The sequence below is a fragment of the Juglans regia genome, chromosome 7, assembly GCF_001411555.2.
Source record: "Juglans regia cultivar Chandler chromosome 7, Walnut 2.0, whole genome shotgun sequence".
Lineage (NCBI taxonomy): Eukaryota > Viridiplantae > Streptophyta > Magnoliopsida > Fagales > Juglandaceae > Juglans > Juglans regia.
The window spans coordinates 7,384,565-7,407,173 of record NC_049907.1 but is presented as its reverse complement, the minus strand read 5'-3'; the positions used below and the strand labels follow the sequence as shown (position 1 = coordinate 7,407,173).

Here is a 22,609-nt window from a genome sequence, read left to right as displayed (position 1 = left end):
GCACAACGAACACATACCATAAGATGTCCGATCGATTGCTGTCTCGACTCGCTTTGACCATTAAGTCCCTAACGAAATCATCATCTAAACAGAAACCACCCAGCCACCATGCGAAAAACAGGAGGGTGAAATGGGGAAAAACTGAGATGCAAAAAAAAAAAAAAAAAAAAAAACAATATTTACTAGATCGCCCACCTTTACCTTTTCTAATCGCAGGAAGCAACACAGGCATCATCGTCAGCAGCAGCAGAAGCAGCAAGAACAAAAGCTTAAAGAGTCAAAGCCCTCAACGCTCACGAAACCCTTCTTCTCCTTCGCATCTCTATCTCTATCTCTATCTCTATCTCTCTTTAGAATTTCCATTCCGCTCTCGCCGAATCCCGAATCCCGAATCCCTCAGAGTTTGGACCCCTCGCATCTCGAGTTTTGGTTTTTCTTTGACTTTCCCCTTTCTCCGGAGATTTTGCCATAAAAACCCTAGCTTGATTTTCCGCCTGGGAACCCAATCCCTGGCCCTAGCTTTAGCTCGGGATTCGTCTTCGAGTACAGGAATTGGAATTCGTTCAAAACCCTAGCTTTGGTTTGTGGTTGAATCATGGTGCGTTTTTGGAATTAGATTTGAAAATTTGTGGTGCAAACTCTTATTCTTGATGAAAAGATTATAGCTTAGATTTTGGGTGATTTCAATTTTTTTTTAATATCCAGAAGATTTGTGTTTGTATTGTTCATTATATATTCTAGGAATTTTCTGTCGTTTCTTTTGGGAGGGAGATTCGGAGTGATTTGAGCTACTTCGGCGGTTAGGTTTGACTGAACAGCTGAAAATTAAGAGTTACTTTTGCTGAGTCCTTATGTTTGATTTTAAACATTGAGTTTAAAGTTGTAAACTCTAGGGTTGTGATTAACATTCTGTTTGTGAAATTGACATGTCAAATACAACTACTGCTGGATTCGAAGTTTCTTGACTTGCATATGCTCATAATTATATCATTAGCAACTCCAAACTATTGCTCTAGCATCTCGGAAGTTCAGAATTTTAATACGATGCAAGTAGTTTCATTAAGTTTGTAAATCTCACCAATTGCCATTAGTTGGGTTATGCCGGATTTACATTTTGCATGGATGATTGGTTTCAAGGATGTAAATTTCCATTATTTGTTTGGTGTTTAAAATGTTGATTTGTGAACAGTCCAAGTTTTGGCTGCTGAAAATATTGGTTTATGTTTCTCTTATATTTATTTATTTTCTGGATGGAGGTATGGGGTGATCTCATGTTTATGTCGAGTCCTTTTGTTTAAAATCCTAGCATAAGCAACCTCGAGCTGTAAATAGGGGTTAGTTATCTTTTTTTTGTTGTTGTTTTATTTTTAAATTTTGAAATGCTACAGCACCGGATACAAAATTCTCGGTTTACTTTATGTTTGCTACAGAGTCTTCTTTCTAGTCTGGTGTATTCTTTTATATACTTCATGTGTATTGGGGTTATGCCTCTCTGCTCGTTCATTAAAATTGCATTACTTGTAAAAAAACATTTTGCAATAGAGTGCAATATTCCACTTTGTTTTTTTAAGACCATCTTATATGCTCTTAGAATACCTATAAATAAATAAAAAATATTCCACTTTTGTTTTTTTAAGACCATCTTATATGCTCTTAGAATACCTATAAATAAATAAAAAAATATTCCACTTTATTTTTTTAAATGTGCCATAGATTTAAAGTACCAGAAATTTATGGCTCTAAATTTTATGTATTCTAACAGTAAATGAAGTAACAAATAGCAAACAAGGAAGTTTCTGCACTAATGGTTTTCTTGTTTGTATGCTTGCCTTTACCTCTAATTTTTCCATACGTCCTTGTGTTTTTCCCCACTCTTATGATGTTTTACTGCATATTCTAGTGCTACTCCTGACATTCTGATTGTCAAATCCAAACATATCTGTGGTTTGACAGACTTGGTCATAAAGATTTGTTGCTTAATCTGGATGGAATTTTAAAATTTAAACTTATATTCTGCAGCTGTTTGATAGGAGCTCATTTACTCATCGACTGATGCTAGAGGTCATAGAATAGAATCATTTTGTGTAGCATCCAATTTTGTTATCTAATATCTTAATTCTCTCTCATGTTATTTGTTAATTCTCTGGCATATTATTTGGATATATGAAGTGGTAGATTTCCTTTGTTAGACATGATATGCTAAGCATGTTTTTTTAATACAGCTTCTAATAGTGGCTTGATGCTGGGAGCAGTATGCCGGTTGTAATTGGGAGAAATGCAAAGGTATCATCCTGCTGGCTGCGCTAGTGCAGTTAATAACAGTACAATAGGTGGGCCATCAGCTAGGGATACTGCCCGAGCTGATTCTTCTTCATTGTCAGCTAACTTTGGCCTGAATTCTAGGTAAATGGGTTCCTGAAAAATTGGACTGTCTTACACACTTTATGCAGATAATGAATCCCTGCATCGCCTACCTCACCCCCATTACGTTTGCTTTTGATTATTGTAGCCTTGTTAGTTTATGACATGGCTATGCCTAATTATGAGGATCAATAAACTTTCTTACTTGGGCTTTGCCTATTCTTGGGAATAAAGTTTCTTATTAATTATCGTAAAAATAAAATAAACTTTCTTACTTATAAAAAAAAGTGTATGACATGATGAGATTCCTATTAAGATATTGGTTCCAATTAATAGGAGGTTGATCATATTTGGAGATAAGTCATTAGTGTCTAATAACGCTTGATTTGTTCATAATTATCTAGTTTGTGATAGAATTTATTGTGATGCATTTCCATTGTTGCGAGATCACATGGTAGTGGCAATCATATTTATAAAGTTCCTGACTTTCTTAGATAAAGGAAGCGAACTTTATGAGACTAGATTTTGCAATCTTATAGTCTCATTTGGTGATGTTGATGCCTTATGTGTGCACTAAATTTAGACTTTTGGACTTCTACTTACTATATTTGGACAAGTGATGAAATTACTTATTTTTTTTTAAGGAACAGAATTTCGTTAAAAAGTGCAAAAGGCACAAGCAATAAGATACAAAAAAGCCCATTAAATGACACTTCATAAGGCCTTTTGATCTCATTAGAACACACTTTTATCTCATCAATATTTAGCATCTACAAAACTCTGCACACAAAGCTTATCTCTTATTTTGATAGCGCCGAAGTCACTTCTCCAAAAGTGCATGGTTAAAGAATAGCAGGTTCTAGGCTTCTAACCCATCCTTAGGTATTATAGAATATTTTTTGTTAGGTAAAAAGAAGTTTATTAATCCACGTAACTAGGCACAACACAAGTACATAGGGAGTATACAAGAGAAAACACTTAATTACTAGCTAAGCATTAGAAAAAGCAACATAGAAATCATGAAAATAGGTCCCATCCAATGCAATATCCAATGCCCAAAGTAATAATGTTTGGAAGAAAATATCTCTAATCCCTCCCAACGAGCGTTCTCTATCCTCGAAACAATGTCCGTTCCTCTCATTCCATATACACCACATAAAGGGAACCATCTTCCAAATGGTTGCAATTTGGAAATTACCTTGAGTTCCTCTCCAACAACCTAGTAGATCCACTACCCTCCTAGGTTTCACTCTCCTAGGGTTCGATATGACATAACGTTGTATGATGATCTAACCGTAAAGTTCTTGTTCCCGGGGTGAATCCAAACCAGCCTATCCTCCCCTCCACTCTTCATATTCAACGCATACAACATGCTGTAAAAATCTGAGATGTCTGCCAGCCCCCAATCTTGTACAGCTCTAATAAACCTCACATTCCATGGTAAATAGCCATTGGAATTGTCCATATAATCTGCCACTGAAGCTCCTTGATCGAATGCAATCCTAAAAAGAGAAGGGAAAACATTCTTTAGGGCTGTATCCCCACACCAAATATCATGCCAAAATCTAATCCAAGATCCCCTACCTACCACAAATCTGAACTTGCTAATGAAATCCCCCCATTTATTCCGAATAAATTTCCACACTCTCACACCATACACACCTCACTTCATTTGAATACCACCCTCTCCAAATGCTCCCAAATTCGGCATCAACGACATTCCTCCAAAGGGCGTCCCCTTCCTGGTAGTACCGCCATAACAATTTCCCTATGAGGGCCTTATTAAAAATTCTCAGCTTCTGAACCCACAAACCTCCACTAGAGATTGGGCTACAAATCTTATCCCACTTAAGTAAATGGAATTTATTCTCATCCCCCATACCACCCTTCAAGAAAGCAAGAAATATCTTTTCCATTCTATTAGCCACCCCTATAGGCAAAGGAAATAAAGATAGAAAATATGTAGGGAGGTTAGATTAAGTACTCTTAATTAAGGTGATTCTTCCCCCTTTAGACAAATAAATCCTTTGGCCCAACTTATTTGGTGAAATTTGACCTCTTCACCTAACCTCGCGAAAGGCAATCTTGCTACAACTTCTCTAGGCAATTAGCCACACTAGATGGAAGTAGAGATAGAGACATGAAATAAGTAGGCATATTGAAAGAATGCTCACGAACAACATAATTCTACTACCTTTTGACCTCTTAACCTAGCTCTCTACCGAAGGTAATCTCGCTACAACAACTTCTACTGTCGGCTCACTCAATCTTCTCAATATCCCTATATCAAATTACCTTGGCCTCCCCCAAATGAAGGCCATGATACCTCATAGGTAAAGATGACACCTTACTTTCCATAATGCCTGCCAATACTATTCACATTAGTAACTAGACCGACTGTAACCAACTCGGATTTGACTAAGTTGACCTTCAACCATTAATTGCTTCAAAATATACAAATAAAATGTGCACACAACAAAGGTGATTCAGGTTTACCCCTAAAAACAATAAAGTATCATCAACATACAAAATTGTGACAAGTTAATGATGCAATAAACCCCTAGGGGTTGGCTCAAACTGTAAGGGCTTTGGTGTTGAGGATATGCTCCCCCCAAGTCTAAGGTTCAAAGCTTTGGATACAAACAATTTCTAGGGGTTACGTCCCATTAGTGAAGAATCAATAATTTATTTGATCCATGTGATGGGGATGCATTACACGGTCTAGGGTTTAGCCGAGTAAAGGAATGTTGCGTTTCCAACGTCTCTAGGATTCCTCGTCATAAAAAATATAATAGAAACTCCCAATTGGCATGATCATAGGCATTCTCAATGTCTGCTACTCCCAACTTTTTAACACTCCCTTCCAACTAGCCAATATCTCAACCGCCATCTTTGCATTTTCTAGGATGCCCTTTAAATCCTGATGTTGCTTAGACTAGATTGGTTAATCTAAACTTTTTGGATTTATCAAATCATACTTGCAAAAAAAGTCATCAAATTATCATCAATATTTTGTGCAGGCGACAGTCTCAACTAACTCCATACAAGTTGAAGTGTGATAAAGAACCTTTAAATTCCCGGTAACCCCTGCAACATAATAGTACCTTTTTTGTTGTATTATTTGTTTTTACTTCTCCACAGTGAATGGGTAGGTTTGCAGTGCAGTGTTCTCATTTCAATAAATATTGTTTAAGGACAGTGTAGAAGTTGCTGGTTGATCTGATATTTTGTTTTAACACCTATCATATTTAGTTCTATATATCACAATTTTTTACTCTGTTAATCTCAGACTTGGGCCACCTGACTTTCACCCCCCAACTACAAATTGTCCTGAGGAGACACTTACCAGAGACTATGTGCAATCTGGTTACAAGGAGACGATTGAAGGAATTGAGGTATTTATTTATTGTGTACGTCAGTTTTTGAAGAATTGAGGTACATTTTTACTGTCTGCATATTAAGTTTAATTATCTTTTCCAGGAGGAAGTACGTATAGATATGGAGGCTATTGCTATGTTTAATTATAAATGTGATTTTTTTTTTTAAAATCTTCTATTTTAAGTAAATCTGTCATTGCTTAATAAAAGAATGTGCCTTTTGCTTTCATACAAATAAAATGTCCTTTCCTGTTAATTTTTATTAATCCCAGACATGCAATAAATGATATATTTGACATATTGTTCCTTGTTTCCACTGTTTTATAATGTTTTTGAGAAGTAATTATTTTATAGAAATTACTCGAGGTTTCCACCATTTTATGAAAAATACTTGAAGAATATGTGATCACTACATTGTAATTGTCCTGTCTGGTACTAAGTTTGTTGCAATGAAAGTCAAGTCTTGAAAACTGCGAATGTTGCTTGTCTCTCTAGCTGTTCACATTTCAATTTTGCTTCCAATAATTCACAGTTACTACTATGACCTGTTTTATTGGGGGGAAATGACTTGTTTACTAATGGATGACTGACAGAATCAGAATCGATGAACCTCAAACTAAAAAAAGACAGACTAGAGTCGTGTGTTGTTTATGGATTTCTGATTTAGACGTCTATACTCTTAAGCTTAGATGTGCATATTTCTAATTTTAGGCACGTTAGAACTTTTGTTCCTTCTCTCCTCTCTCGCATTATTTATTGGAGAAATATTTCGTCCCAGCTTAGTACATGAAAGGTTGTTGATTGGTACATAGATGTAAGTTGAACACAAAAACAGCGTCATCAATAAGGCAGATATTGTTGATTTAGATGGTATGGATAATAACTGACACTCCTTGCACAACCTATGCACAAAAAAAAAAAAATCAATTTATACATAGAAATTTTGTGTCATTGTGAATTTCGAAAAGCAAGCAGCATTTTTGCATATTAATTTGGCCAGATGCCAAGTGTTGAAGAAATATGTCCACTGATAAAATAAATATTTGGTCTTGTGGCCCTTGCTTATCTGCCTTCAAACGTATTGTCGTCAAGAACCTCAATTCTTCTGTATTCTCCTTTGATGGGTGGTATCTAACTTTGTTTTACTTGATGCGTGATGTAGGACTCTAGAGAGATTTCCTTTACTCAGGTTCAAGCTTTCACTAAGCCTGTGGTTGTCAAGTGCAAAGAGGTGAATCACTTAATGAGGCTATGATGGCGGGCTCTCTTTTCTTACTAGCAACAAAGTTTTGCTTTTTTTTTCCCCACTTTCTCCATGCATGATTTCTTGCTCATGGAAAATTGATTGGAAGGCTGCATGATCTGTGACTGTTGGCTTTTCCTTGCAGGCAATTAGAAAACGTTTCAGGGCCATCAATGAATCTCGTGCTCAAAAGCGAAAGGTGAGGAATTGACTTTGCAACTTTTATTTGCTTTCAGCAAACCATATATTTAAACCCTTTTTCCTAGTTGTGTGCCCCCCCTCTTCTTTTCTTTTCAGTGGGCTCTATCTTGCCTAGTGATGTTTTTGAGCTTTTGAAATCTTATTATGAAATTTTACAATATATGATATTCTTACTATGCAGGCTGGTCAGGTTTATGATGTGCCACTTTCTGGTTCACAATTAACTAAACCTGGTATCTTTCCTGAACAAAGAGCATCTGGTGAAGACTTCCGGAAGAAATGGATTGAGGTATGTCTTCTATTCTCACTGAATGACAATGTGCGTGCACTTCAATAATTGATAAAATTTTGGTCTTTGTTTCCTTTGATGATTGTTTACCCTTTTCCCATCAATTGGAAAATGTGTTCTAGATTTTCCTTCGTTGCCTATTACTATCCTAGAAGCCTCACTGGTTTCCCTGTGGACTTGTCAGGTGTTTGAAGTTGTGTAACAATCTCTTGCAATATTATTGACATAATTTATTCATGCTCATTTCAAGGCCTTCAATAGGCTTTTATTATACTTGCGTACTAAAATCAAAACTTCTGTAATGTAATTCTTAGTAATGCAAACTAAGCAAATTGCGACTGATAAGTTCCAAAATTACGCATGTTTAAGTCATGTTAGTAGAGCTATAAGGAGTGAAGCTCACACACACTGACTGATGGAGGGTGGGATCACATTCACTTGGTTGCTGCCCAGCCCCACAGTAACAAAGTGGTAAGTAAGCCTGCCCCCATAACCACACTGGAGGGTAATGAGGTTTCAACTGGTTATTGGAGATTGCGAAAAAGAAAGAAAGAAAGAAAGAAATGGTCTTGGGAGAGAAGAGAAGGGACCGCAATGCAGTTTCCACTTTTTGGCCTTATGGTGAATGATAGTCTCCACTATGTTAGTTCTCTCTAACACTTTACTGGCAAACATTAAAACTGTAGAGCGGCATTCATCTAGTCAAGCTTTGGTTAAGAAATTCTTGATTCTGTAGGAAGAATATAGATTAGAGACGTGTTAAATGTTACACCAAGTGGTAAGGGCGAACTTGTGTGCATGAGCCCCCATGTCACAGGTTTGATTCCCCTTGGGATCAAATTGCGTTTTAAGTGGGAGGCCATGGCGGTGGGTTGTTGTGCTAGTCTCCCTGGGTGTTTAGGTTTCATGTGAGTCTTAAGGGCTCTGCCGTGGGGTGGTTCCCCGTCATAAAAAAAAAGATCTACATATGGGTTGTGGAGACATTGGGTTGCCATATGTAGACGTTGAGTTTCCCAACTTTGCTGTTCGGATGAGGCATTTGTTCCAGTATCTTTTCTTGAAAGTGAAATGGCTGCAAAGCATTTATTGTGTAGCCATTGTAAAGCCTAGACTGGCAGTCTCCCAACTTTACTGTTATGGGGCATTTGGATTAACCTTGTTTGAAAGCATTTATGTGATAGAAATCAAGATGCCCATGGGAATCTGGATTCCTTCTGAACGCCCTTTTGATGGGAATGTAGATTCTCTTGTAGAGGTGGGAATTCACATTCCCATCGCCTTAGGAATTTTTTATTTTTTATTATTTTAAATGGAAAAAAAATATCCTGCACAATTTTTTAAATTACATAAATTATATTTATATAACAATTTAGGATTGTTTGATGTATATTTTTTTGTTATTTATTGATGCCATATGTTCTAAATAAATGCTTGTTTATGCTATTATTTTCTTTTAATTTGTTGGCTGTTATTAAATGGTGTACAAGAAAATTAATTTCTTTATGTTGAATCTTGTTACGATTATTTTTAATGCTATTTTTTTTGTCCGTGGACCATTGTTAATATATATATATAAGTGGGCAATTATTTTATTTCATAGAAGAACAAAAGCAAACATGTTTTAGTTGTTACTATTAAGCAAGTAAAATATTTCAAACGAGATATAGAGTTTTATTTTTCAAAAATGAAAGAAAAACCATAGTTTGTATATAATTTTATTTTCTATGAATTCTCTTTAATTTTTAATCTTTTGTAACTAATTTGAAGTGATAAAATAAGGATATTTTGTAAAGATAAATAATTCCTATAGGATGCCTAGAAATAAATCAAATATGAGGTATTGGTTCTAGAATCTTATACCTCATCCTCATATTCTTAGGATGAGGTATTTGTTCTAGAATCTTTTATTGAAAGTGATGCATGCGATAGAGCATTTTATTGTCTCTGTTGAGCATGCCTGAATGTGTCTAGATTTTTTATGGAAGATAAATCTATAGTAGTTTTTTTACTTGATAAATCCTTGACCTTCACTTCCTTTTGTTCTTTTTTATTTTTTATTTTATTTTATTTTATTTATAAATAAAATTTCTTGCAGGGTCTATCACAACCACACAAACGGTTACGTTTTTTGGCCGATCATGTTCCTCATGGATTTAGGAGAAAATCTCTCTTTGAGATTCTAATTAGGAATAATGTTCCATTATTGAGAGCAACTTGGTTCATCAAAGTAACTTATCTTAATCAGGTATGGATGCTTGAACACTTCAACACTGGTACCCACCTGTTGCTATTCCAAAATGTTCGCTGCTATTTTTAATATTGAAAGGTTGCAGATGATGGTTTTACTTTGCAGGTTCGGCCTGGTTCTGCAAGTATCTCTTCAGGGGCTCCTGAAAAAGCTCAGTTGTCTCGCACTGAACTCTGGACAAAAGATGTCATTGATTATATGCAATATCTCTTGGATGAGTTTTTCTCTAGAAACAATTTTCATTCTATTCCACATGGCAGAGATCGGTCAACACAAGTGCCTTATGCTGGGTCTTTACAGCATAGGAGTGATCTGTCATCAGCAGTTCTTGATGGTGAGGAGCCTTCCCTGCATTTCAAATGGTGGTACATGGCACGTCTCTTGCAATGGCACCATGCGGAAGGGCTACTTCTTCCTTCTCTTATCATTGATTGGGTTCTGAATCAACTGCAGGTACTTTACTTTGTCCATGTGTTTTTTTGTTTTTAATACTATTTTGGGGATAAAGTGCTCTAATGTTCTCTTTAAAAGGATTGGAAGTACGCAAATGTTTCATTGGTTTTAATTTACATTTTTATGCTCTCCAGGAAAAGGATTTTCTCGAGATTTTGCAGTTTCTGTTGCCTATTATATATGGTGTTTTAGAAACTGTTGTTCTATCTCAAACATATGTACGGAGTCTCGCTGGGGTAGCTATTCGTTTCATTCGTGAACCTTCTCCTGGTGGATCAGATCTAGTAGATAATTCGCGGAAGGCATATACAACTTCTGCGCTGGTTGAGATGCTTCGGTATTTAATACTGGCTGTACCTGATACATTTGTTGCATTGGACTGCTTTCCTTTACCACCCTATGTAGTATCCCATGCAGTAAATGATGGGAATTTCATATCGAAGGTTTCTGGGGATGCAGAAAAGAAAAAAAATGGTTCTGCAGAAGTTGCTTCATTGTTCAAAAGTAAAGCTATAGATGCTCAATATCAATCCTTGGCCTTTGATCATGTTGTTTCCTCTATTCAGAAACGTGCCAATAATCTTGCAACAGCTGCAAGACCTGGCTATCCAGGGCGTAGTCTGGCTAAAGCTGTACAGTCCTTGGATAAATCTCTTGTGCATGGAGATGTCAGAGGAGCTTGTAAATTTCTCTTTGAAGATCATTGTGATGGTGCTATTGCTGAAGGTTGGATTGCAGAAGTAAGCCGATGCCTAAGGTCATCGTTGAAGTGGATTGGGACTGTGACTTTATCATTTGTTTGTTCTGTGTTTTTCCTTTGTGAATGGGCAACATGTGATTACAGGGATTTTCGGACTGTCCCACCTGATAACCTTAAGTTTTCAGGCAGAAAAGATTTTTGTGAAGTATATATTGCAATTCGAATTTTAAAGCTGAAGGTAAAAGATTTGCAAAGTTCATCTCGAGGCAAGAGTGGGAACGCCCTTGGAATTAGTGGCGTTGGAAGAGGTTCCTCTCAGCAAAACTCTGGCAGGACATCTGTGGGAAATGTATTTGAAATTAATAACAATTTGAGAAGTGTGGATCGAAGTTGTGTGAAGTCGGATATATTTGACAGCCCTGGTCCCTTACATGATATCATAGTCTGCTGGATTGATCAGCATGAAGTACGCAATGGAGAAGGTTGCAAACGCCTTCATCTACTCTTTGTGGAACTCGTACGTGCTGGCATATTTTACCCCCAGGCATATGTGAGACAGCTGATAGTAAGTGGAATATTGGAAATGAATGGACCTGTGGTTGACCTTGACAGACGGAAGAGACATTATCGAATATTGAAGCAGTTACCTGGGCTCTTTATGTGTGATGCTTTGGAAGAAGCAAGGATTGCTGAAAGGCCAAAACTTTTGGAGGCCATGCATATTTACTCAAATGAACGCCGCCTTGTACTTCGTGGATTGTCTTGCGATCAACGGAAAAACTCAAAAACTGCAAATATATCAGCTCAGAAGCCCATCCATGGGAAGGATGGTGTTTCCTTAGCTCCCATTGAACACTGGAAAGCTTCTCAATCATCATCTAATGTATTACCTGCTAAAAATGTTAAAAATGATTTTGATGTTGAGGAGCTGAAGATGGCCATCTCAGTACTGCTGCATTTTCCAAACAATTCATCTTTATCCATGGATATAGGACTTGATGAATCTCAAGGGAGTGTCAAGAGGGATTTTGGGTCAATCATCAACAAGATGGATCTGTTGGAAGGTACACCTGGGTGTGAAGAATGTAGAAGGGCAAAGAGACAAAAATTAAGTGAGGAAAGGAGCCCATACCTTCAAGTACATTCACCTATTCCATCAGACGATGAAGATACATGGTGGGTGAGGAAGGGGCCTAAATCTTTGGAGTCCTTCAAAGTTGAAGCTCCACTTAAGTCAACCAAGCAAGTCCCCAGGAGTCGGCAGAAGACTGTGCGCAAAACTCAAAGTCTTTCTCAGTTAGCATATTCTAGAATTGAGGGTAGCCAGGGAGCATCTACAAGTCACGTATGTGATGGTAGGATAAGCTGTCCTCACCATAAATCTGGAATGGAAGGAGAGACTCCTAAGTCAGCTGATGGGATCAAAACAACCCATTGCGGAGACATTGTTAACATTGGAAAGGCTTTAAAGAAGCTGCATTTTGGAGAAAAGAGGACACTTACAGTTTGGTTGATGACTGTTGTTAGGCAGCTTATTGAAGAGACAGAAAAGACTGTGGTCAAGGTTGGCCAGTTTGGTAGGCCTTTCACTCCTGTTGATGATCGGAGCTCTATACAGTGGAAGTTTGGAGAGGATGAACTGTCTGCTATACTGTATTTGATGGATCTAACAAATGATTTAGTTCCAGCGGTCAAATTTCTCCTTTGGTTGTTTCCAAAGGTTCTCAGTAGCTCAAATTTTACAATCCATGCTGGGAGAAATGTTTTGATGCTGCCAAGGAATGTGGACAACCAAGTTTGTGAAGTAGGGGAGGCATTTCTTTTGTCATCCCTTCGAAGGTGGACTCTCAACTTTTTAGCTAAATCAAGAAAGTTTTGTTATTTCTGGCGTTGAATCTTTTTCCCTCTGCTGCTTCTGCTTCTGTCCTTTCTTCTATCTGTGCGTCTGGTTATCTGCATATTGTTGTTGCCTTGCTATTTGGTTTGAGCTCTATTTGATTTAAATATGCAGCTTGTTGAGCATTTATTTGTTATATTGATGACCTTTTGTTTTTGGATTTAATTTCTTTGATACCTGCATTTCCTTGATACGATCTTTGAAATCTTGCTACTATGAGTATTAGGAAGACATGGGAGGTTACATTTTTTTAGGATGTTTATGTATCTTGGTACTGTGTTGATGCAATAAAACCTAGATTGTCTTATGTGCCTAATGACTAATTTGGTTCAGGTATGAGAACATACTTGTTGCGATAGATCTTATTCCTCAAGCTTTGTCGGCCACAATGCATCGTGCTGCAGCAGTTATGGCCTCAATTGGAAGAGTTTCTGGTTCAACTGCCCTAGTTTATGCTCGATATCTTTTGAAGAAATATGGCAATGTGGGTAGTGTCATTGAATGGGAGAAGAGTTTCAAGGCTACATGTGATAAGAGACTTCTTTCTGAACTTGAATCTGGACGCTCAGTAGATGGAGAGTTGGGGTTTCCACTTGGAGTTCCTGCAGGAGTTGAGGATCTTGATGAATTTTTCCGTCAAAAGATAGGTGGTGGTCGGTCATCAAGAGTGGGTATGAACATGAGAGATATAGTGCAACGACATATTGATGATACTTGTAACTATTTCCTTGGTAAAGAGAGAAAGCTTTTTGCTGCTGGTCCACCGAAAGGTCCTGTTTTTGACAAATGGGACGATGGATATCAGGTCGCTCAGCTAATAATTACAGGAATAATGGACTGCTTTAGGCAGACTGGTGGTGCCGCTCAAGAAGGGGACCCCTCATTAGTGTCTTCTGCTGTTTCTGCAATCGTTAGTAATATTGGACCAACTATAGCGAAAATGCCTGATTTTCCAGGATATAATAATATAAACATTTCATCTGCTGCAGGTTCATTGAATTTTTCTAGACACATTTTGCGTATCCATATAACTTGCCTATGCCTGCTTAAGGAAGCTCTTGGAGAGCGCCAAAGCCGTGTATTTGAGATAGCTCTTGCAACAGAAGCTTCTTCTGCCCTGGCTGGAGTTTTTTCTCCTGTAAAGGCATCTCGCACTCAGTTTCAGTTGTCTCCTGAAGCTCATGAATCCAATGCAAACATGTCAAATGAAAGTTTGAGCAGTTCTACAAAACTAGTGTTCAGCAGATCAACAAAAATTGCAGCTGCTGTGTCTGCCCTTGTGATTGGGGCAGTTATTCATGGGGCTACTAGCCTGGAGAGAATTGTAACTGTCTTCCGCTTGAAGGAAGGATTGGATGTAATTCAATTTGTGAGGAATACAAGATCCAATTCAAATGGTAATGCCCGTTCAATTGGGGCTCCGAGGGTGGATAACTCGGTTGAAGTTTATGTGCATTGGTTTAGACTGCTGGTGGGAAATTGTAGAACTGTCTGTGATGGACTGATTGTGGAACTCTTGGGTAAACCATACATAGTGGCACTTTCAAGGATGCAGCGAATGCTGCCTCTTAGCTTAGTCTTTCCACCTGCCTATTCAATATTTGCCTACCTTATGTGGCGGCCATTCATCGTGAACACAAACCTGGCAACTCGCGAAGACATCAACCAATTATATCAATCTTTAACAATGGCAATGGTTGATGCTATAAAACACTTGCCTTTTCGAGATGTATGCTTGAGAGATAGTCGGGGTTTCTATGATCTTGTAGCTGCAGATGGTAGTGATGCTGAATTTGCTGCCATGCTAGAGTTGACTGTTTCAGATAACCATTTAAAATCCACAGCCTTTCTTCCTCTCAGAGCCAGGATTTTTCTAAATGCCATCATTGACTGTAAAATGCCTCAATCACTATCTGCACTAGAAGATGGGAATCGGATTTCCGGACATGGTGAATCTAGAGTTCAATATTTGGAGAGTGAAACAAAACTTCTAGATAAGCTTGTACATGTCTTGGATACCCTGCAACCTGCAAAATTTCATTGGCAATGGGTGGAGCTCAGGCTTCTTTTGAATGAACAATCCCTCATTGAAAAAATCGAAAACCATGATATGTCCTTAGTGGATGCTTTACGGTCCTCCTCTCCTACTCCTGAAAAAGCTGCTGCTTCTGAGAATGAGAACAACTTTATTGTCGTCATCCTTACAAGGTTACTGGTCAGACCTGATGCAGCACCCCTTTTCTCGGAGGTGTTTCATCTTTTTGGACAGTCACTGGAAGATTCAATGCTGCTACAGGCTAAATGGTTCCTGGGAGGCCAGGATGTTCTTTTTGGTCGGAAGACAATCAGACAGAGGCTTATTAGTATTGCTGAGAGTAAAGGTCTATCAACAAAGCCCCAGTTTTGGAAGCCTTGGGGCTGGTTTAATTCTGGATCTCATCCATCACCAAAGAGGGGAGACAAGAAGTTTGAAGTCTCCTCTCTTGAGGAAGGAGAAGTTGTTGAAGAGGGAATAGACTTGAAAAGGTATGGAAAAGGGTCTACTCAAATATTGGACACTGAAGGTTCCAATGTCAACCTGCAGCATGTTACGGAGCAGGCTCTCATTGAATTACTTCTTCCTTGCATAGATCAAAGCTCTGATGAATCGCGAAATACCTTTGCAAGTGATCTGATCAAGCAGTTTAATGGTATTGAGCAACAAATAAATGCAGTAACTCGTGGGGCCAGCAAGCAGGCAGGATTAATACCTTCTGGAATTGAAGGACCAGCAAACAAAGGAAATAATCGCAAGGTTATGAGAGGTGGTAGTCCTGGCTTAGCTAGACGTCCTGCAGGCACAATGGATTCTGCTCCGCCATCCCCTGCAGCTTTGCGAGCTTCTATGTCATTGCGCTTGCAGTTACTCCTGAGATTTCTTCCCATCATTTGTGGAGATGGGTAATCATACAAGGACTTCTTAATTTTCATTTGATTGCTTCTTAATTTTCATTTTTTAATTTTCATTTAATTACAACACTAATTTTTTTTTTTTTTTATCGGTGATCAATATAAATTTGTTTACTGATAAAAAAAAATTATTGTGTTGTAATTATTGTATTTGGTGAGTCACTTGTTACTTTTTTGCTTTTCCTCTTTTTGTCTTGGTAAGAATTAGATCTCAAATCTAGCCAATACTCCTTTTTTAATGTTAACTAAATAGTCTTTTTTCTTGTTATCCTTATATTGCTTTGAAAAGATTATATTCTTCCTTCCATGTTAAACCTTCTTTGTGTTTATACTCATTCATTTTGTGATTCCATGAGCTTCATTTGGCAGATTGATTGTAATGCTTTACCATTCAAGAGTAGTTTTGTGTCCCCTCATTTCTGTTCTGGGACTTTTTATAAATGGTAACAATTGAGATTTTGTATGTATTGATTGCCAAATGTGATATTTTCTGGTGTAACAGATTTAGGTGATATTGTGTTTTAAACAATTCTTCTCTCGATCTTTTGTAAATGATCTCAAACAAATGCCACATGCTCAATGTTATTTCTAACACTCAAAGAATGGAATAGGCTTTTTGGAAATACACTACATTTTTTGTAGCAGTATAGAGTATGCTTACTGAAATGCTTTTGCTGTACAATCAAATCGGTTTTGGAAGTTTGCTAATGATTGTGCATAGAACTCATTAATATCTTAAGAGAATGAAATAGCTGATATACAATATTGTCTAAGTTTCATATATTGGAATTTTCAGGGAACCATCGGGCCGGAGTATGAGGCACACACTTGCCTCGATAATACTTCGTCTCCTTGGAAATCGAGTTGTGTATGAAGATGCAGACCTTTCATTTTATCCCACGCAGAATTATTTTTCCAAGAGAGAGTTGGAGTCTCCTGTAGAAGCCTCTTCGGCTGCCTCTGTAGATTTTTCTGGTGAAAGTCTCTTTGATCGGTTATTGTTAGTTTTGCATGGGTTGTTGAGTAGTTTTCAGCCGAGTTGGCTGAGGTCAAAGCCTACCTCCAAGTCAAGCAGTGAAATTACAAAGGAATCTCCTGGACTTGATCGCGAGGTAGCAGAGACTCTGCAGGTTTGATCTTTGTCAGCTTGCCTGTCAATTTTAATGTGTTTTCATAAGTATATAAATCCTTACCGTTTTAAAAGTGGCACTGGTGGGGCATGGGTTTGAAATCCAGCCTCCTGCTAATCAACTAGCTTAAACTTATTACGCCCGCCAGGATAATAATGAAAAAATGTAAGAAAGGCCAAAATGCATTAATAAATCTGTTACATGGATACTTTAAAAATTAAATAAATAGATGTGTTATGTGCATAAATTGACTTGAAGTCATACGTAAATTACCCCACGGTTATATTTCTTTATGCATTGGAGGTCCAAAACCCACCACAGTAATCTCACGTTGTAAAATGCATAATGTGTATCATATGTTGCAGTTATTGGTAATATCTGTTTGTTACTTGAAAGGAAATAGTCCTTAATGCATGATGGGGAGGTTGAGCTAGAAATAGTGGGTATATGTGGAAGTTATCTTCTTTCTTTCCCTCCTTTGTTTTTCTCCCTATTTGTTTCCTAATCTTCAAATTTCTTGCACTTAGTCTCTCAGGCTTTTTTTGCCACTCCATCATCTATTAAAATGTTACACGTTGTCACTTGTCAGGAAAAAATTGAACAAGTTGTCAAATGGATAAATGGTTTTTTCTGTGTCTTAACATGTTATCAACTGATGCAGAATGACTTAAATCGGATGCCACTGCCTGAAACAATTCGGTTGCGAATTCAAACTGCAATGCCAATTCTTCTTCCTTCTGTCCATTGGTCCGTCTCTTGCCAGCCACCATCTGTTCCAGGTGCTGCCCTTGCTTTGCTTCAACCCAGCATCTCCACTACTGGGGTTCATTCTTGTCCACCCCAAAGGATTCCAGCTCCTTTGGCACGAACTGCAGCTAATACGTCAGGGAAGTTCAAGTCAATGCCCTTGCAGCTGGATCACGACATGGAAATTGATCCATGGACTCTCTTGGAAGATGGTGCAGGATCTGGGCCATCTTCGAGTAACACGGCTGTGATAGGCAGCGGTGACCAAGCTAATCTTCGAGCATCCAGCTGGCTTAAGGGTGCTGTAAGGGTGAGGCGGACAGACCTCACCTATACTGGTGCCATGGATGAGGATAGCTGATATAAGTTAACTTCATTCTTGATTTGATCTTGGAGTATATTGATCCCTCAGCAGGTAATTTAAGGTTCTAAATATGCATAATAGGCATCGAGTTTACTGTTGCCTTTCTTGCTTTGATGATGAAGGAAACTGGTGAGGGGGATATTTTTTTGGGGTTGTGGGGTCCTTGTGACAGAAGTTTGAAGAATGTTCTCAGGTAGCCCTTTCTGATTGAGTCTTGGGCGTGCCTGACTACTAACCCTTTAATCACCCCCATCCAGACTGCACTTCAGGTGCAGTTTGGGTGCTTCTTGTATATATAGAGATATTGTTTCACTTTACCAATTGATCCGAGTAAAATATCTCAAGAATGATCCGGAGCTGTTCCACGCTCATCAAATTTTAGTTGCATCTCTCTCTCTCTCTCTCTCAAACATATGTAGGCACATACTCTTGCAAAGCAACACTTTATTATGTCTATTAACATATACTCGTGTATATGTACACATGGACATTCACCATGAAAACTTATGCACAGATTTTTGTTTGCGCGCACATGTGCATGTTAACATATTCTCTCCCTTTAAAAAGATTGCCCAACTTTTCTTCTATGCATATTCCAATTTGTTCTCTTTTCCAAAATCCCTTTTGTCTTCACGATGATTATATTGAGTAATGTATTTTCTGCACTTAAAATGAAGGCAAGTTTGGAATGTTATTGTAAAAAAGTATGTGAATATTACTTTAAAAAAAAAAAAAAAAAAGTGGGTGGAGAATAATTCACCCAAGTTTGTTAATATCTGTGCTTTTCAATGTGGAAAGTCTTCAAATTCTTCATATACTCTTGTTTAATACGATTTTGAGTTGTCTGAGTATTTAAATAAGTAAAATGCCAATCTGTGGACGTGTCTGACAGAATGGCAGACGCCATGAATGTGCATGCATGGCTGCTGTGTAACTTTTCTGGACATTTATTGCTGTAATTTCTGAAACACCCGGTTTTGGAACTTTTCATTTCTTCAGTTCTTCATGTTTACTTAATAATGCTGTCTCGTCTCTGCTATTTTTCTGGACTTTTTAAGATTTGTTGGCCCTCCTATAAGCGGTGCTTTAAATTTGTTACTACTATTTGTTATTTAAATACAGCTATTATAAGTATTATTATTTGTTATTTAAAAATCATTTGTAAAAAAAAAAAATTTGTTAATTTAAAAAATAATTTCCCCTTGGTGTTGGGTTTGGTATAATTAATCATGTCCTTGAACTATCTTGCCTTAAAAAAAAAAAAAAAAAATCATGTCCTTGAACTCTCTGCAGTGATATGCTTCTCAGAATAGGCTTAGTTCCAATTAAAATTAAAATCTGTGGATTGACATATTTCATGGATGATGCATATGCTGCTGAGTGATGGTGTATTGGATGTATACAGCCAATCTTATCTTGATGCATGACTTGATTTAATAAAAAATAAATAAAGTTCTTCACGGTCAGTATTATAAAGCATTCTTTACAGTTTCGAAAATGCTAGATCTCCCATTGGGGGTACCGGTGGGATCTAATAAGTGTTTTTTTTATGTGTTTTTTATATAAATTTTTTTAATAATTTTAAATATTTTAAAAAAATAAAAAAAATATAATATTATTCTTAATTACGAAGTAAAATAAAAAATTATAAAAAAATATTTTTTATAATTTTTTATTTTATTTTGTAGTTAAGGAAGTATTTTTTTAATGATATTTTTAATGATATTTTATTTTTTTAAAATATTAAAAAATATTAAAAATTTAATATAAAAAATAACTTAAAAAAACACATAAAATAATACTACACTTAAGCGGGAGTTCGAGCTGTAGCATGACGCTTCTGGATTTCACCTTATTATTATTTAAAGGTCTGTAGAGGGTGGGGTGACTGTGGACAATTTTACTGTTAATTTTAATATAAAAAATGGAACCTGTTTTTAGTTTTTTGGGATCAATGCTTTGGTAATAACTAATAAGAGATCATAATTGCTCATATTATTCATGTTTCTTTCTTACCATGGATATCAATCTTTGACTATCATCTTTCCAAACAATTAAATCTGCTCTCCTTTCCCTTGAGAAAGACAAAATATCTCACTATAAAATTCAACCAACTTGAGTCAATTTTTTTTTTCAAAAAAAAAAACATTTACTTTTCCAGGTTTGTACATTCATCATAATTTTTTAATTCTTTTTATAAGTATTCATGTTTTATTTTCTGAATTTGTGGTTTTTAAGAAATTACTTTTTTTTTTAAAATCTTGGGAAATGGTGAGAGAGGAGGCAAACCTAAAATAAAATGTATGATGAACTATGGACTTACTAATCTGATATTTATAGGTAACATCATGATGTGACCACAGAGTGAGGGAGAGAGACTTCACTTACCTACTTAACCATGCTTCAACTCAATTTTCTTTTATCGAGTGGTCCATTCTTCAATTTCGACTCTAGGCTCGTGTCTATCTCTTGCCACCAATCTAGTCTTCAACCTCTCAACTGCTTCATTAGCTTTTGTTGACTTTATAGATCTAAATAAAATGATTTTCTCAATTTTTTTTTATCCACATACATTGGAAGAAAAGGTTGCAGTAACAATCCCATCCCTTGTAGAATAGCCTCTAGAACAAGGGGGTGGCCATTTCTTTGTTTTGTATTTGAGTGTGTGACTTGTTATAATTGATCCTATGCATACTACAAAACTTGAGTTCATTGGGAGGATTGCCACCACCATTTGAGACTAAAAGTATTGAATTCAAAGCTGGTGTTAAAGATTATAAATTGACTTAGTGTCCTAAATATCAAAACAAAGATACATCTAGTGGCTTTGCCTCTCCTCTCATGTCCGCTTTCGGGTATTCTATTTTTGTGTAGGGACTGGACCTGCACCTTTGGATAGACAGAGATCTTATTCCTAGGGAATTGGATGGGCATTAGAGCCATCAAAGACAATGGCAAGCACTTATCAAGGTGCTAAGATCATTTTTAGGGCTCGTGAACTATTATCGCAGTGGTTGGAACAACTCGCAAAATACTGCTCCTACTTCATTGCCCCCAACCCTTTCTTGTACCTCTATCAAATCAGAATGATTTTATGTGTTTCATGAGCAAACAAAACATATAGAAATAGTCTTACTCACTTGGAGCACTTTATTTTCCATCACTTTCTACAAGGTTCAATGTCAATGTTGTTTTGTCAGTAAGGAGAGAACCACAGTGAATTTCATGGCGACTTTGTCAGGAAAAGTCGTCGACGAACAATAAAGTGCACTTGATGAAAAAATTGTTCAATCTAAAAATGTCAGAAGGTATGTCTGTAGCCCAACACTTGAATGACTTCAATACGATTACAAATCAACTATATTCTATAAAGATTGAGTTTGATGATGAGATCAAAACGTTGATTCTGTTGACATTGTTGTCAAATAGTTGGGAGGTCATGAGGATGACTGTGAGTAGTTTAGCCAGCAAGATGAAATTGAACTATGACGACATACGTGACATAGTCCTTGCTGAATAGGTACGTAGGAAAGACTCGGGTGAGTTCTCAAGTTCAGGATCAGCCCTGAATGTTGACAATCGGAGCAAAGAACATGACAGGTCAAGTTCCAAGAGTAGGGGAAGAGCAAGACGAGATATGTAAAATATGACATATATATATATATAGCAAACGGTGCTAGATTAGGGTTTCTAGCACCATTTGCTATATATATATGTCATATTTTACTTGTTTTGTACGACTTTCAGCATATTTTGAGAGAGAACAATTATCAAGTGAGTATATATTATGTGAGAGAGCAAAAAGTCCTAGAGATTGTGAGTTGAGATAGAGTGATTGTAATCTCCACTGTTAATAAGATTTCTGTAACTCTATGAACGTAGGTAATTTGTCGAATCACGTATATTGTACATCGTGTACTTGATCGCGATTGTTTTTACTTTGTTTGCTATCGTTGGTGTGCGTGTTTTGCATAGCACATCACTATGCTCTAAGAGATTGAGAGCAACAAGAGGCAAGAAAAGGAGAGAGAGAGAGAGAGAGAGAGAGAAGAGTTAGGTTTAATTAAAAATAAAGCCAAAACAACATCGTTTTATTAATATTTTTTTAATATTTGTGTGTGTGTATATATATATATATATATATATATGTATAATAGTGGGTTAGGCTGGGGGTGGGGTATTAAATGGGCGGGCCTGGACCCCCCGGCCCACATTGTGTGGGCTAGGTAGCTCGTGCCGCCACACAGGGCAGAGTTGAAATAACTTAGAAAGAGAGTGGTGCCTAGCCATTTAGAGCATTAGGGTTTAGGAGTCTTTGTGTGAGTTGTATGCAGTGAGAGTCGCATGTACGGTAACGAGGGGGGTTCGGGTCTATAAATATCTATTTGTTGGTCTAAATTGCATTACTTCATCGAACTTCTCAAGCTTCTACTATGGCTATATTTTTCTCTCATCCTCCACACATTATATTTTTTTTAAATTTTTAATATTTATTTTAAGTTTATTCTTTTTAAATTAATTCAATTTTTCTATTCATTATTCATATATTAAATATTTGATAAAAGAAAAAAATAATAAAAATTTAAAAAAGTGTAGAGTGTAGAGGTTGTGTAAATAGTAAGAGGTTGTGTAGATTTTTTATTTTTCTTT

The 22,609-nt window shown here is 36.9% G+C and overlaps 1 protein-coding gene across 3 annotated transcripts; it reads left to right on the top strand.

Annotated features, from left to right (window-relative positions):
• The first annotated feature begins 225 nt into the window (after positions 1-225).
• On the top strand, positions 226-18,490 carry LOC109001483 (mediator of RNA polymerase II transcription subunit 12). Of its 3 annotated transcripts, none has more exons than XM_018978787.2 (13): positions 226-598; positions 2,223-2,283; positions 5,382-5,441; positions 5,651-5,756; positions 6,901-6,969; positions 7,127-7,180; positions 7,364-7,471; positions 9,567-9,716; positions 9,825-10,172; positions 10,307-12,711; positions 13,103-15,709; positions 16,515-16,848; positions 17,510-18,490. In XM_018978787.2, the coding sequence occupies exons 2-13, from the start codon at positions 2,276-2,278 to the stop codon at positions 17,954-17,956; spliced, it is 6,696 nt and encodes a 2,231-aa protein (XP_018834332.1). In that variant the 5' UTR covers positions 226-598; positions 2,223-2,275; the 3' UTR covers positions 17,957-18,490. The 3 variants fall into 3 exon arrangements, with proteins under 3 accessions (XP_018834332.1, XP_018834330.1, XP_018834331.1); XM_018978785.2 differs by having other exon boundaries at positions 2,223-2,403; XM_018978786.2 differs by lacking the exon at positions 5,382-5,441 and having other exon boundaries at positions 2,223-2,403.
• The last annotated feature ends 4,119 nt before the right edge of the window (positions 18,491-22,609 follow it).

Excerpts from the sequence above, each read along its gene's own strand:
- LOC109001483 (XM_018978785.2), top strand. The coding sequence starts at position 2,276 with ATGCAAAGGTATCATCCTGCTGGCTGCGCTAGTGCAGTTAATAACAGT. Across the intron at positions 5,757-6,900 it reads AGACGATTGAAGGAATTGAG|GACTCTAGAGAGATTTCCTT; the intron begins GTATTTATTTAT and ends TGCGTGATGTAG. Across the intron at positions 7,472-9,566 it reads TCCGGAAGAAATGGATTGAG|GGTCTATCACAACCACACAA; the intron begins GTATGTCTTCTA and ends AATTTCTTGCAG.